This window comes from Rhinolophus hipposideros (assembly GCF_964194185.1).
Source record: "Rhinolophus hipposideros genome assembly, chromosome: 9".
NCBI lineage: Eukaryota > Metazoa > Chordata > Mammalia > Chiroptera > Rhinolophidae > Rhinolophus > Rhinolophus hipposideros.
Window position 1 is genome coordinate 64,968,925 of NC_138055.1, and position 17,195 is coordinate 64,986,119.

A 17,195-nucleotide genomic window follows, 5' to 3' on the forward strand; every position below is an offset into this window, starting at 1 on the left:
TCCACGAAGGCCTTGGGGAAGCCCTGCCTATTCATATCACAAAACACCAAATCACAGTTCTGTGTGTAGCAGGGGCACAATGCGTACTTTGTGGAAGCAAACTGGCCGTCACACAAATTGCTATCTGAAACTGCCTATGCCTCATACACCAATAGCCGCAAAGCAAAGTCTGTTTAATGCAAAATAATGGTCAACCTATACTGGCCATGCAAATAAGGTTTTTAGAAAGTATGAGAAGTTTACTGAGGTGCAATTTGAGCTGCATTTAGACTTTTACAAGGCGTCTACCGACTTTCCTAATGTACAGCACCCAGAAGGAACATTATCAAGCTCCAGTATCATTTCAACTCAGTTACTTGTGGTCTTTGTGGCTTGGGTTATCTATCAAAGGAGTTCCCAGTAAACCATTCCAAGCAGTTAGTTGATTTGTGTGTCCTACTTGATCTCTTTGTTATCATTTTACTCAATGAAATTCTATCATGCTCTTGTAAAAAAAACATTCAGGAGAAAGGAACAGTTTACTTAATTAAAATCAAAACCTGGTAGTAGCTAAATTAACACTGGGCATAATTAGTAATCATCAAACCCTTAAGCAAACAAAAATCACATACTCGTGCATAGCATCTATTTAAGCCTCAATAACATTATATTGTAGCCCAGAAATCTGTCATTTTCCCTCCATAAATATTACGTGGGTTAATTCTGGTTATACACTTTTAAACAAAATTTATATAATGTACTTGGGAATAACAAAACATATTCAGGATGAAAGCACTCCAAAACTTTATTACATGAAATTCCTCTAGTCTATTCTGAAGCATTTAACCTGCTGTCAGCAGTATGTATAAATTTTTTAAAAAAGAAATACACTTATAAATTTAATTTTGGTGGTTCTCATTCTATTTCAAAATAACAATCAAATCAATGCACTTGACATCTTGCATTACTTAATGCTTTCCAGGTATTGTTTAATCCAGGAAAGAAGAATATCCAGTTCACTGATGGCTTTGTAGATTCCTCTGTTTCCAATCTGCAGATAAAGGAGAGATTTAAAACAGAAATCTTCCATATTCAAAAAAGTATTCAACAACAAAGATTTGGAATACTTACCCTATAAAGTGTTTTTTTCATCCTAGTAATGGATTTCATCTCTCTAGCTGATGAAGCACAGGAAACCTAAGATATCGACAGTAAATACAGATAATATTGTTGAAGAGGCACTCATAATACTCAATCTTTCACCGGTTCAGCAAACATTTATTATTCAGCAAACATTTATTGAGCAGGTATAATGGGCTGGACATGGATATGCACTGGCAAAAAAGAGTAATACATGGTATCTGTCCTATAGAGCTTGCAGTTTCTTGGGGGCTAAATGATAAATAAAATGATAAACAAAAACAGAAGCAGAAAGTTAAAGTTGACAAATTACTATTAAAGCTGTGTTTTTAATGCACGATATTCTATGATAGGGATTTACAAGAATGACCTACTTTTAATTGGGTGGTTAGGATGGGCTCTTTTTAAGAATGACATTTACATTATGATCTGGAAAATTAGAAAGAGCCAGATATATGAAGAGGTAAAAAAGAAAAGAAAAAAGCTGGAGATAGTTGGAGAGGATGTACAGAAGAGAATAATTCAGACAAAGAAAAGGTGTGCCAAAAGGCCCTGAGTAGGAAAGACTAAGTGCTTTCTAGAAACTGAAAGAAAGTAAGTACGGCTGTAGCAATCAAACAAGAGAGATGTGGGTAGCATGCGAGATAAGAAAAAAATTTTACTTTTTGAAAAGTCACCCTGGCTGTTACATTACGTAGTACAATATTCAGATGTCAATTGCCAGGAGACAGCACTAGGAAATTAATATTAGTTTCTAGTTAGGAGAAGTAGCAGGCTGATGTCTTGTAGCCTGGCCTGGGGAAAACTGCCTGTCTCCTTTGAGGAGGTGAAATTTCCAACCCCATCTAAGCACAGGAATTGCTTACGAGATAAGTAGGAGGAAATTAACATCATTCTCTATTGTCGCACGAATTTCCAAAGGGTTAATTAAAGAAAAGGAAAGGGGAGAAAAGGGCGACTATATCTCATTTATCTATTTTGTTTTGACTCACAAAGCCTTAACTCTGGCATAGACCAAGGGGATCGTATAGGCCAATACTTTTCAATTTACAGAAAGGGAAACTAAGGCCCAAGTAGGTTAGTTACTTGCCCAAGATATCACAGGAGGTCCTATCCTAGTGACAAAATAGTGTCAGGCACATCAATAAAGATAGCATTTAATTAAAACTCATGAAATGGACGCAGATAAATGACAACACCTATTTCAAAAAATGACGTATGGTCAATATCAACCAAAAGATCCCTTCAGGCCAGAACACAAAGAGGAGAAGGGGCAGCATTCAGGCTTCTTTTCTGATCAATAGCAAATAACTGCATGATCTAACAGGTATATCTTGAATGCTGTTTTAGGGGCTTAAAGGTGGTGATGATGTCGTGACTCTGCCCAAATGGGGTCCCCACTACCGTCAAGTCAGACCCCGCATAGGAAGAGATCCTTGTTGTGAAAGGAGCTTGGATGATCAGGCATAGAAGAGCTGCAGACACAGAACGTTCAAGTGAAAATGCAGTTTGCAGGATTGATAAGCCCAGGGCTGGACCTCCCTGTGATAAGAGCCCTGAGTTAAGAAGAGGACATTCCAACCCAGACCGGACACTGTGAGCTCCAGGACAGTTGTGGCCAATGTCAAAGATTACAGTCAGAAAGAATTCACTCATTCATTAAACAAACATTCCTAAAGTGCCTACTGTGTGTTAGGCCATGTGCTAGGCAATAAAGACATAATGATGAGCAACACAGGATTAGTAAATGAAATAGATGTAGATTGGAAAATTAACAAAATACAAGATCAATATTAGAAAGTAAAAATTCAGCAGTTCTGGGAGCTCTCTTCTTACCCCAATTCTTCTTCAAGTGAAAACAGAAATACTGAGATTGTTAGGTAAAAATAAAAATAGTCAACATGTATTATGTTAGAATTTTGTGCCAGGCACTAATCTGACGGTTTTAATTATATTAATTTATTCAGTCCTCACACCAACCCTATGAGGTAAGTACTATTATTACCCTCATTTTACAGACTGGGAAATGAAAGCATATATGTTAATATTCTGCCTATGTTCACACAGTAAGTGGAAAAGCTGAGCTCTGAACCCAAGTATTCTGACTCCAGAGTCTATCTAAAACCACTATATCATACTGAACAAAACAGCATAACAGAAAAGATATTCCACCTAAGCAAGTCTCTTATTTAAACCTTCAAAAATCCAGTTCCAAAGAGAGATTAAGTTAAAGGTCTCTGCTCTGTATTACACAGGAGAAATGTTGAGAATAGCTTTAAAAGACTAAGCTGATTGATAGAGAGAGACAGAGAGAGAGAAAAAGAGAGAGAGAGAGAGAGAGAGAGAGAGAGAGAGAGAGAGAGAGAGACTTCAACCTGAAAATGAACAATGTGATAATAAACAAAAGAAGATACCCTGTGTGTGTTGTGTGTGCGCTTTTTTCGTTCATTTGTTTTCAGATTGGAACTACAAAAGAAAATTCTAGAAATACTGAGTCTAATTACAGCCAAGATAGTACACAAGGAGAGAATTTAGAGAAGTCTGCCCATTATTTAATAAACGGAGAGTTTGATTAGATACTAAATCCTTCTAGCCTGAAATTATCTAACATAAAAATGGTTGGCCCGAGTCTTGCATTTCGAAAAAAGGAGACTCAGTGAACAGGAGAATCAATACTTGCCTGATTCCAAGGCACTATATCAAAGTTCTTAGATGTGATGATCAATTACAAAGCACAGAAGAAGCAAGACACATGACACAATATTAAATATGCATGTGTTAGGATTTAAAGATTTAACACTGAAAATGGGAGGCCAGAGAAGCCCACTAAATTCTGGACATTACAGACGTTACGTATCATTAAGGCCTTCCTGTTCACTATGGCCTCTGCCCAGAGAACTTTGATCTGCATCCTACAGCAGGGTGGAAAGTAGGATTCTGACCTCACTCCGTCTAAGGCACATGTTACTCTAAGAAGAGCAAAGAGAAAAACAAAGTTTGGCATTAATTCCTTAATTAAAATAAAACAAAAACACTTATGAATTCCAGTGTTGCCACTAGAGCTGTGCTGGTTTATGTGATGCTTTCTGGAGCCTTTAGCTCTGTTCACTATAAATGACCCCTAGTAAAGATCTGGCCCAGAAGGTTCTCATTTTCCTCACTGTTGCAAATATGTTTACCGACCCAGTAGGGCAGCCAGATTTTACTGCCATGATTCTGATTGCTTTGCTTGGAAGGAGGAATTTATAAAAGAATGATTTCCTTTACCTTATATTTCAGTGTATACCTGCATTTACTGAAAACAGAATGTACAACAAAGGGTCATCAGTTTTATTGTAAGAATGGCTGAATATTTTGACTAACTCAATCAAAGCAGATGTGATCTAGATTAGAGGCAATGTATTAGTAAGGTTAGAATAACTAGAGACCAGCTCAAAGAAAAGTGTGAAATAGTCATAGAATAACGAACACAAGGCCTAATCATTAATCATTAAGTCAATACATTTTCATTGCGTACTTACTATACCCTAGGCATACAATAGCGTCTCTGCCCAATAGCATTGATTTATTTAATTTATAAGACTCCCTACATGATGAAAATTGCCTTAGGGCACAAGTGTTAGCTTACAATCTACTGAGACAGACAGTGATGCAAAATTACAATATGTGATAGATACTGTGATTTAAAAAAAAAAAATCAATTGTTCTGGGAGAGAGAGCAGATGGCAATCTGACTGTGGAATATCAGGCGGCTTCCAGAAGAAGAAAACAAGTGACTTCCATCTTGCAAGGTGAGTGAGAGAGAGTGGAAAAGGCAGGGAGAAGGAACGAGTCAGCAGAGGAAGCAAGCACACTCGCTGTTCCAAGGCTGGAGAGAGCAGAGGTGAATTAAACACCCTGCAGGTCTCAGCTGAAATCCCAGCCTCAACTGTCTAAGGTACGGCCCCTAACTTCCAGTCCTGCTGCTGCCACACATCCTCCCGTGTGCTCCCTTCTCAGCACCTACCACAATCTGCGACGAGCTCAAACTGGCTGAAAGCATTTTCAAGGAGTTTTATAAGGACAGAGATATTATATTATCTGTCAATCTTTGTTGAATCCTTAGCATCTGGAATAGTGTTCAGCATATACTAGATACTTAACAAATGTTTGTTTAGTGCATGAATCAATGAAAGAAATGCAGACATCAGTATATGGCTTCGGGGCACTGGTTTAATAATAGTTTGAAGTATGTCCTAGGCATTAGTGACCCTAAAAGCTGTTTAAAACAATCGGATGAACAAATAATACAATCCTTCATTTGTGTCCTCAGTAGCCTCACATACTTGAAAATTATTACAAATTTGGATTGTGTATGATAGCTAAAGCAAAAATGAAAAATTTCTTTCCACTGATAATTCTGAGAAAATGAAATACTTGAGTTAATGAGTGGACAGCTACACATGATACATTCCCTCAGAGAATTTAACTGCTCATATTGTATTCTCACAAAGAACAACAAATCCTTTCTATTAAAAGAGTTTTATTATACTATCTCCTATTATATGTCATATTCTCACAACCACTGGAGGAGTACAAAACCACACATAAGATTTTATCTTTCTAAACCTCCACATAAAACTTCAGACCAATTTGTAACCATCCTTTTTTGTTTTGCTTTGTTTGGGGTTTGGATTTTGTTTTGTTTTGGTTTGTTTTTAATAGTTAACCATAATGGTTAAGATAGTTCCACTCTGGCCATAGCCTTGGATTCTTGAAACTTTCATTCCTAAAAAATATAAATGATAAAGGATTAAAGGGTAAATGAATTATATTTTATTGTATGACAGCAGATGTAGATTTGGTAGTGGTGCAGGAAAAAGAGGTATTTGTTTATTTATCTATTTATTTATTTTAAGATTTTTATTTAAAAATATAGCCAACATACATTATATCAGTTTCAGGTGTACACTATGGTTTTCAACATTTATATACCTAAAGAAGTGATCACCATGATAAGTCCAGCAACCATCTGATACTGTACTATGCTGTCACAATATTATTGGCTATATTCCCCATGCTGTACATCGCATTGCCATGACTTAGTTGTTTTACACCTGGAGATATGGACTTTTTATTGCCCTTCACTTTTTCCCTCCATTTTAATACTTCAATTATAGTTGACGTTCAATATTATTTTGTATTAATTTCAGGTGTACAGCATAGTGGTTAGACATTTGTATAATTTCTGAAGTGATCCCCCTGCCTAGTCTAGTACCTGACACTATACCTATTATAGTTATTACCACATTATTGACTATGTTCCCTATGCTTTGCTTTATATCCCCATAACTATTTTGTAACTACCAACTTGTACTACTTAAACCCTTCACCTTTTCCACCTTGTCTCCCAACTCCGAGACAAGGAGTTGGGAGACATGTCCCTTCAAGGTAGCATTTTGGGTTTCTTCAGATAAATACCCAGAAGTGAGATTATTGGATCCTTCTTTGTCTCTTGTTATAGCCTTTGTTTTGAAGTCTATTTTGTCTGTATCACTACCCCACCTTGTTTTGTTGTTTTTGTTTTCGTTTTTATGAAATAACTTTTTCCATTCATTTACTTTCATTGTCTGTGTGTTTTTCAATCTTAAATGAGTCTCTTGTAGGCAGCATATGTAAGGGTCTTGTGTTCTTATCCATTGGAGCATTTAATCTATGTACATTGAAAGTAATTATTGATAGATATGTAGTTATTCCCATTTTATTATTCATATTTTTTATCTTTTTTTTCCATCTTAAAGAAGTCCCTCTATGATTACTTGTAATACTGGTTTGGTGGTGAGGAACTCCTTTAGTTTTTCTTGTCTGGGAAGCTCTTTATCTCCCCTTAAATTTTAAATGATAGTCTTGCTGGGTAGAGTAGTCCTGGTTGTAGGTCCATGCCTTTCATCACATTGAATATTTTCTGCAAGTCCCTTCTGGCCTGCAAAGTTTCTGTTGAGAAATTAGATGGCAGTCTTATTAGAGCTCCCTTGTAAGTAACTAGTTTGCCTTTCTCTTGCTGCTTTTAGGATTCTCTCTTTGTCTTTAACCTTTGCCATTTTAATTATAATATGTCTAGGTGTGGGCCTGTTTGGGTTCATTCTGGTTGGGACTCTCTGTGCTTCCCAGACTTGCATTTCTATTTCCTTCACCAGGTTAGGAAAGTTTTCAGTCATTATTTCTTCAAATAGGTTCTCAAGATCTTGCTTTCTCTCTTCTTCTTCTGGTACCCCTATCATGAAAATATTCTTGTGCTTGATGTTGTCCCACAGGTCGCTTAAACTTCCTCATTTTTTTTTTGGATTTATTTTTCTGTTCCAATTGGGTGTTTTCTGCTACCTTGTCTTGCAAATTATTGATTCAAATCTCTGCCTCATCTAGTCTGTTGATTCCTTCTAGTGTATTCTTCATTTCAGTTATTATATTCTTCATTTCTGACTGGTTCTTTTTTGTGGTTTCTATGTCCTTTTTATGCTTGCTATTGCTTTAATGAAGTTCTCACTAAGTTCCTTAAGCATTCTTATAACCATTTTTGTACTTTGTCTATGGTAGGTTGCTTGCCTCCATTTCAATTAGTTATTTTTCTGGAGTTTTCTCCTATTCTTTAATTTGGGACACATCTTTGTTTCCACATTTTGGCTGCTCTCTGTGTTTCTTTCTATGTATTAAGTAGATCCGCTATGTCTCCCAGTCTTGGCTTAGTGGCGTTATGTAGTAGGTGTCCTGTGGGTCCCATGGAACAGTCTCTCTGTGGTCACCTGCTCTGGGTACTCCAGGAGTGTCCCTTGTGTGGGTTGTGTGTGCCCTCCTGTGATAGTTGAGGCTTGATTGCTTTTGGCACATCAGTGGGTGGGATTGACCCTCAGGCTGACTGGCTGAGAGGTTTGGCCATGCCCACAGCTTACAGGCTGCTGTGGGGGGGCTAACCCCATGCAGTGAGATTCACCCCACCTGGCTCTGGTACCTGTTGAGACTGCCTTTCAGGTGTCCCACTTGTAGGGCTAATCAGGTTGTGCTCTGCTGTGAACTGAAGCCAACCTCCAGGTATGTTGGTCCCTTCTTGGGAAGGGCTCTGGTGCAGGTCAAAGTTACCAACTGCCTATGAAGTTACCAACAGCCAGAGACTACCTGATAAGAGCCACAAAGGGATCCACAGCTGATCACTGCCTCTGCTGGAACTGGAGGCACATAGGAGAGGCCATGCCGTGAACCGAGGATGACTGCACCAGTATCAGATCTGGGGTACCCTCACAAAAAGCCAGGACACTCCAAGGCCTGCTGCCATCTTCCAGCTTCCATAAGGTTCAGCCACTGATAAAACAGATTCAGATTTGGCCATGGGTGTGGCAGGTTGCTCAACACATGAAAGATGGTGCCCACTTGCCAGCTTCACAGGAGAGGGAGCCCACACAGTGAAAATGGCAACTGTCCCTCTAGTCCTTGTCCCAAAGTTACGCAACTCAGTCTTTCCCATATGTCTCCAAAGCCCCGAGTCACTGTCCTTCCACTGTAGCCCAGGGTGAGTGCCTATGAGCAAGTGAGTCTGTGCACAGACCTTTTAAGAGGATTTCTGGATTTTCTGCAGCCTTCTTTTCCACCTGGACAATTGGAATCCCCACTGTTTTTCACAGACTGATGTGGGGGCTCCTCTTCTTAGCACCAGTATTTCCGGCTGGGGAGCCTGGTGTGGGGCTGGAGTCTCTTGCTCTTCCAGTGGGAACCTCCGTGGTCACGATATCTCTCCTGATTTTCAACCACCACACAGAAGTGTGGGACTGCTCATTCTGCATCTCCAGCCCTCCTACCAGTCTTGACATGGCTTCTTCTTTATATTCTTAGTTATGAGTTCTTCTTTATATTCTTCTTTATATTCTTAGTTTATTCTATATATTCTATATCTATTCTATATATTCTTAGCTTATTCTATATATTCTTCTTTATATTCTTAGTATAGCTAGGCTTCAGATGGTTCTCCAGGTTGATTGTTGAATAATTTGGTTTTAATTTTGATGTGTTCACAGAATGAGGCAAGCACAGCATTTATCTACTCTGCCATCTTGGATCTCCAAGCAGATGTAGATTTTTAAGCAAGTCTTATTAATTAATTTTTTGAAGTTTTTCATGTGAGGTCTTACAAATATTTTCTGGGTACATTTAAAATAACAATTGAGAAACATACAGTAGTGTAACCTGTTTTGAAAATAGACTTTTAAAAATTTTATGTTAGTTTGGCAAAAGTATAGACACTAGGATATCACCAAACCTACTGCGACTAGAAAAGGATTATAGGAAATTGAGAAAGAAAAATTTTAAATTAGGATTATTGGAAGAAAGCATGACCATATTTGCAACCAATATGGTTGTATGGAAAGAGGAAAAACTATCTCCAGTGTCTCTCTTCAAAAGCAAATTCATCATCAGACATTTGATTTTTAAAAAAGCAAAGACAGATGTCCAATACCTGAGTAACTATATATCAGAAGAGTTTACAAAACATTATCCTATTTCCGTATTATCTGTAACTAACAGAATCATTTGATATAAGTAAGTATATATAATCTCACTTACTTATAATTATCTAGACCCTTGTAAAAGATTTCTCCACATTCCAACAATAGAAAAACATAGGAAGACTTTAAAACTACCTAAAATACATACAGATATTAAGGTAGAATAACTTTATTGCAGATATTTTAAAATTCTCAGGGTAATTATCATTCATCAGAATAAGTCCATGCATGGAATGTTAACTAGACTTATTGTGGTGATCATTTCATAATTGATACAAATATCAAATCACTATGCTGTACACTTGAAAGTAATATAATGTTATATGTCAATTATATCTCAATTTAAAAAAAGAATAAGTCCATGCAATTTAGCACATGCAGTGATAGAGCATAATTTTGACAGAGATGTTATACATCATTAACCAAAGAATGGATTTGCCAGCAAAAAGATTCTATGATATAATTAGAAAATATATTTACCAAGATTAAAACTAATTACTCATAAATAATCTCATTATCTTTAAGTTAAAGTGATACTATAAATTATGCACATAATGCAAGTTAACACTCACAATAGGCATTTAAAAAGTATTTGATTATTTAGGGAAATCACTCCTTATAAATTGTTGAGAAAATGTAATTAGAAGAAAGTTAGTGTTCTGTGTATGGAAAGCAATAAGAAAAGACACTAACAATTTTGCAGAACTATTACATATTATCTCATTTAATCCTTTCAACAACCAAAAAATGAGATTATTGATATTGATAAAGACAGGATTTGGACTTTGGAATTAATGAAACAATAAAACAGGGTTTGTCTCATTCCCTACTTCTAGTTTCATCAGTTCAACCAATTACAATTAAAAATATTTGAAATTACAAGGATAAATAATTAGCAATGCTTCACAAGTTGATAAGCTAGTGTAATTGATGATACAAATTACTTATCAAACACACTGCAAGAAATCAAGATACAAGTATTCTATTTGCTAAGATTTATTAGCCTTTAAAGTTAATTACACACAATATAAAGAAATGCATCTCTCTAAGTATCAGTTACTTAGGCTCTCAAAATGTTAATTAAAGTATATGATGAAATCTTGAAAGTTAATGGAATCTTTTTTTCAGTTTCAACCTTGATTACTAGCAATTAGGCAAATTATTTTGTGAATTTAACTAAGCAATTGCTAAATTCCTTTCAAATCTGAGAGTATTTGAGTTCTATAAAAATCTTTAAAATGTCTTCTTACATATACATAGGTCAGCTTTCCAAATACCATTTAGCCAAATACCATGATTAGCAAAGATTATAAAAATAAAGATGTTTATGTTAACCATAGCTTAACTTTCTTTGAACAATTATACTATCTGAATTACTGAAATCCGATTAATTTAAAAATATAATATTTTATTAGGTTCCTCAAAATGCTTAGAATGTTACCAGAAATAAGGAGATAATATTCAAATATAGTGAGTGATATGGGACTTAAGACCTTGGAGTCTATCGTGATAGACTTAAGAGTGGCTTAAGAAGATTCCAATCTCAATAGTCTTGCAAAGAAACCCAAAAGACAGGTTGCTTATAGAAATCAGAAGACCTCTCAAAAATGAAAAATAATTTAAGTCCATGAGTTAATAATGAAACTAAGAAAATAACAACTCATTGACAACCTTTGGAAGAGTGTTAGAAAATTAATTCCTTATATTGAAAACTAAGTAAAGAAAAAGAATTAAGTGTTTTCCCTGCCTTTGTTATATGATAAGTTCCTCAGGACAGCCAAATAGTAAGAGGTAGATTCTGTTTATAGCATTTCCCCTCTTATAAGTAAAATATAATAGAGTTTTAAAAGTATCATTTTACAGTGTATTATGAGTAGATTTAGACAATAATCACCAATGACTGCTAACATCATAAAAATAGATGCCATATATTATGTGCCTCTTTATAAAAGTACACAATGCTGCCTATGAAGTAATATAACCAAAACATCAAGCCCGAATCTAATCAAGTCTCTATATGTAATTACCAATATATGGAAAATAAAGAAAAGACTATATTAAATGAGTCTATGAAAATGCAATCAGCAAAATACAGACAATAAGACACTTTGTAAAACAAATTACCCAATTTCTTTAACAAATAAATTGCAAGAAGAAGGAGAGACAGAGAGAGGAGAGGGGAAAGAGAAATTACAAGGATCTGAGTAAAGCTCACAGAAATGTGTTGACTCAGTAGAGGGGCAAAATTAGCACTAAATTAAACAATGCATTGTTCCTAACAAAACTTAAAAACAAGATCTTAAATAATCAAATTTTTTCGAGCAATTTAACTCTCTTCCAAAACAAAGTTCAAGAATATTTATAGGAATACAAAAAATATATAGGACCCAAGAAGGTAAAATTTATGTCTGACATCCAATCAAAAATTACCAGGCATGCACAGAAGCAGGAAAATATAACTCATAATGTGGTGAAAAATCAAGTAATTGAACTGACACAAATGTTAAAATTATAGACAAAAGTATTAAAAGGGCTAATGTAAATTATTCTACATGTTCTAGAAGCTAGAGGAAAGATTGATCATGTTAAGTAAGAAAATGAATATTATTAAAAAGACCCAATTCAGACTTCCAGAAACAGAAACTACCATGTCTAAGATAAAAAATATAAGATTAATATTAGGTAAAACACTGCAGAAGGAAAGATTAGTGAACTTGAAGATGTAGCAATAGAAAGTATCCACAATGGAAACTATCCACAGAAAAAGACTGAAAAGCACAGAAGCAGTGAACTGTGGGACAACTTCCAATGGCTTGATGTATATGCAATTAGAGTTTCAAAAAATAAAGAGCTAGAAGAAGGTACAGAAATAATTTTTGAATAAATAATAGCCAAAACATTTCCAGAGTTCATGAAAACTGAAACCTACAGATGCATGAATTTCAATTAACTCCACGCACAAGGAACATAAAGGAACTATACCAATGCACATCATAATTGAATTGCTTAAAACAAATCATAGCGAAAACCTTTAAAAGGAAAAAAGCCAAAATTCTGTATATACGTCAAATATTTCAAATTCAGACAGCATTTAACTCTGGAATGCAATGTTGTTGTTTTTAATCAACCCTTCTAAATCCTATTTAGACCCTAACTAACCTAACTAAGCATTAGTACAGAGTTCTGGAATCTGGAAACGGGGATTGGGCCATTTCTGCCTGTTTCTGAACCATGGAAGAAGCCTTGGACCAGTTTTGAAATGTGTGGAGATTCTGTAGTAGCAATAGAACCCACAGAACTCAGGGCCCCTCTCAAAGTCCCTCCTTGAAAAAGGTCCTGCTCCATTTAGACTTGAGTAGTACTAGCAAAGGTGTGAATCCCCAAGCTTTGCTAACCCTATTATTACAGGGATTTTACTTTCTTCCTCTTGTTATTATTGTTTGTGAAGTTACCTTGCCCTTCCCTTCCTTTCCCCTAGAATCCTCCTTAGCAGTGCATACGTGTACACACACACACACACACACACACACACAACACACACACACACAGCAAAACTCCTAGAGGGCAACATTTGTGTTTTACTGCTTTTTTTTCCCCATAACAACCCCCACTAGCAAAGACAACAGGGAAAATACAGCAAGTGTAATTACTTCTTACTTGACTGTTTAGATATTGACTATATTTATTGCCCATTTTTTATTAATATCACATTTCAGCTAATATCACCTACTTCGTAGTTTATAACTTCTTCCTGCTAAACCCTGCCCCAACTACTAACTTAGAATTCCACCTAGAACAGATGCTCAGTAAATTTACATTAAACAGATATCAGCTTCTGTTTCCAAAAATATAAAATTATGATTGGCCAAAAGATTAAACGCAAGGCCAGTACCTATTTCCCTAAAGCAAAAAGTCTGAGGTTTTCCAAAGCTCAGGCTGATCCTCAAACTTTCTTTTTCAGTTTCCCAGAGGTGGTTGATACACGCAGGGCATGAACTCCATAGCTTCTGAGACAAATCAACTGACGCTAACAATGGTGGTTTCAGGTGGGAGAATGGAAGTACAGCCCCAAAGTTAGGTGGCCTCTGGAGAGGTTGATTGGATGTTGTATTCGCGTCTGGCCATAAGGGGGAGCCAGCCACTTTGGTAAAACACCACAGCCAGCCAGAAGTGCCAAGCTACTCTGATGCCGCTGGGGCCCAAGTCCCTGAAAGAAGCATGTCTATTAACAGATTGAAGCCCCTTTAGGAAAAAATTTCAAAACACACATCAAGGAAAACCAGAGTTCCTAGACAGTTGTATGTTTTCTAAGTTTTTCATCTAGAACATTGCTTGGTTTTGGTTATAAATGTCATTAGGTGTTTTCTAGCTATTTGAGCCAAGGAAACCAAATCAATTGTAAAAACAAAACAAAACAAAACAAAACAAACAAAAAACCAGACATAGTTTGGGGGGTGGTTCCAGGTGTCCAGGTACACTGTACTGTTTCAGGCAAGGATTTCTTCTAGTGCCTCACCATTTAGAATAAACTTCATTTAGAATAACATTAAATTAACTTGGACGGTTAATACAATGGATAGCATGAACAAAGAGAAACCAAGATCTCTAGCAAAAAGAGAAACAGAAGTTACTTAAAAAAAAAAAAAAAAAAAAAAACCAAGACTGAGCAGAATCCCTGTTTCCAGATACTGAAATGGGATCAGCTTGCTTGTTCTTTTGGATAATTCCACCCTAGCCCATACTGACTGCCATAGGTCTCTATTTGCCCCAATATCAAGTCTTTCAATGGATTATTCTTGTCTTCTTCAAGGCTTTTAGTGGTGAAACCTCTCTTACTGGATATAACAATCATGGGAGCCAAATGAAATATAAAACTATATAATAATTCAGTTTAAATTTAACAGATTATACTATTCATTATCTTAATAAGATGACTTCATAGGTTAAGTATAGAATAAACCAAAGATAAGTGAGGGCCTCTCCGTTATGTCAGACAAGGGAACTAACCCAGAGCATTCTCTCTGTATTCTACAAAGAAGTACCAGTTTGTAATTTTTTTAAATTATTGTCATTATTTTAATGGAATGAGAAAGTTTATGAAAAGCCATGCAACTGAAGTCCCAAACAAGGACATAACTTAAGCACAAACTAACCAAAGAAAAACAACATAAATTCATTGGCCTTTTTTTTTCCCTAACTGACCAGCTCACCCTCATAAAATGCCTCTGTACTGTGGACTGCAATTTGGGTTCCCAAGCACCTTCAAAGACTACAAGAAAAATATATCCTAACTTTTAAAATACCAGGGGTGCCAAAAAAATGTGTACAAGTGGACACTTTGGTCAACGTTGCTCAAGTGGTAGTTCACCATAATCAGAAACGTCTGGACGCTGATGGTAACCATTTTGAGCACCTCTTGTAATTGCAGAAGTCAAACGTGACTTGTATTCATCTTTTGTTATTGGTATATATTGAGCATTACAATTTTAATAGTTTTTTTTCCTTTCTTAAAAGTGTATACATTTTTTGGCAGCCTCTATATAAATGTCTACTTCCAACTGCCCAATGTTTAAGCCTCAATGACCATCACGCCCAAGAGTAAAGAGCTCTGTTCTATCTGTCATCCCAAGGACTGCAATTATCATCACTGCCTCACCTTTGCAGCACCTGCAAGGTACAACTGCAGGAGGCTGCAGAAAGCATACTTGGAACCCAAACAAAGTCCCAGAAAATATTCCAAACTCTCTATAGAGTCAAATGAACATATTGCACAGATTGTGGTCACTTTTATCTTCTTAATTCCCCATTGCTAACAGTGACAGTGACCACAACGCAGTATTAAATAATTTAGATACCAAAGAACACATAATACCCTTTTTTTAAAGTTTGACTGAGACCATGCCTTAAAAAGAATATAAGCATAAAAAACAGATAAATAAATAAGAAAAGAGCAGATTATATTATAAGGGCAGATTATAATATTTATAATATTATAAATAATAAAATCTTGTATCAATATGGGAAAGGAAGGAAGGAAGGAAGGAAGGAAGGAAAGAAGGGAAGGAAAGAGGGACGGAGGGAGGGAGGGAGGGAGGGAGGGAGAGAGAGAGAGAGAGAGAGAGAGAGAGAGAGAAAGGAAAGAAAGAAAGAAAGAAAGAAAGAAAGAAAGAAAGAAAGAAAGAAAGAAAGAAAGAAAGAAAGAAAGAAAGAAAGAAAGAAAGAAAGAAAGAAAGAAAGAAAGAAAGAAAGAAAGAAAGAAAACTTTTTAGAGTAGTGTTTGGCACACAGCGGGTACTTAAGAAATATTTATTAAATGAATGAATGAATTACTTGGGAATCATAAAGAGGGAATGATAAAAATTTAATAAATATTTGAAAAGCATTCCACGCTATTTTAGCTCTCTTCAATGTTTTATGAACCACCATTCCTTAAGAAATAGTAAATAGAGACATTCTGAGTTATGCATGGTTATTTGACTCTGTTTCCCTGGTGATGAACTCTCCATTTGAACTATAAGCCAACAATTAAAAAGCCTCTTTTACTCACCCTTTGGTGTGCAGACAGCTTCATACATGCTATTTTCTAGATAGGTTTTTAAGATCAAACTCACCATATTTGCTGTGCATACTTACACAGCGGCTCAATTTCTGCCTAAGGCTATGAAATTCTTCCACAAAGTGTATTTCCTTACAAACTTGCAATTGGAGTTTACCAAAAACATATTCCATAAAGAAGGACAGAAGTTGTTCTCGGAATCTGCAGTTTTTCTATAAATAAGATATAAGAAATTGCATAAGGTAAATGAAGAATAGTTATTACAAAATGTCACTGAAATATCCTCCTATTTATTACTTAATGACCATCGGAAAAAATTTAAATGCAAGGAAAAAAGCATCAGACAAGTAGGAACATGAAAATAAAAAAAGACCCTCTGGCTTACCATAAATAATTTTTTTGTGTCCTTTTTTAATAATCGTATATTTTTTATGCGGTCTTCCTACAATAAAACAAAGAGAAATAAGTTTTGTCCGGAATTATAGGTGTCCTTGAATGGACATTATTCTAAGCAGAGCCTAATACTTACTGGAATTGTTGCTTTGAGCCATGATGCCTTGACATAGAGCATGTCAACAGCTTGGGACAGTGTTCCCCTTGGGTAACAACTTTTGGCGAAGGAAGATTGCTTGCACTTGGCAATAGCAAGCGACAGAGTGACAAACAGCAATCCAGACCTCAAAATGCAATTCACCCACATTTCCCTCCACCTCACTCTGGGCCAGTGTCACTCACAGCAGAGAGAAGAGTCATTTGTGTTGGTTTGATGAGAAGATAACCTACTTATTTTAGTTAGCCCTCAAGGCTGCCTCTCTGATGAGATGCTATGGAAGATAACTTACAGTTTAGACAGAGGAAGATTGCTTTGCCCGCTCTGTTTTTTTAGAAGTTGCTTCATAATCAAAAAATGTTGACCACACCAGCTGTGAAGTTAAGTAAAAGCTCCAATTTACTGGTAAGGTTGGGGCCTCAGTTCCAAAAAATAAAAG

At 36.0% G+C, this 17,195-nt stretch overlaps 1 protein-coding gene across 1 annotated transcript; it reads right to left on the reverse strand.

Annotated features, from left to right (window-relative positions):
• Positions 1-943: 943 nt before the first annotated feature.
• IL26 (interleukin 26) lies at positions 944-16,906 on the reverse strand (the record flags this gene model as incomplete). The annotated part of the gene is made up of 5 exons (XM_081059601.1): positions 944-1,030; positions 1,111-1,176; positions 16,284-16,418; positions 16,592-16,648; positions 16,736-16,906. 5 exons carry the CDS (start codon positions 16,904-16,906, stop codon positions 944-946), a joined length of 516 nt encoding a protein of 171 aa, XP_080915727.1.
• Positions 16,907-17,195: the final 289 nt, after the last annotated feature.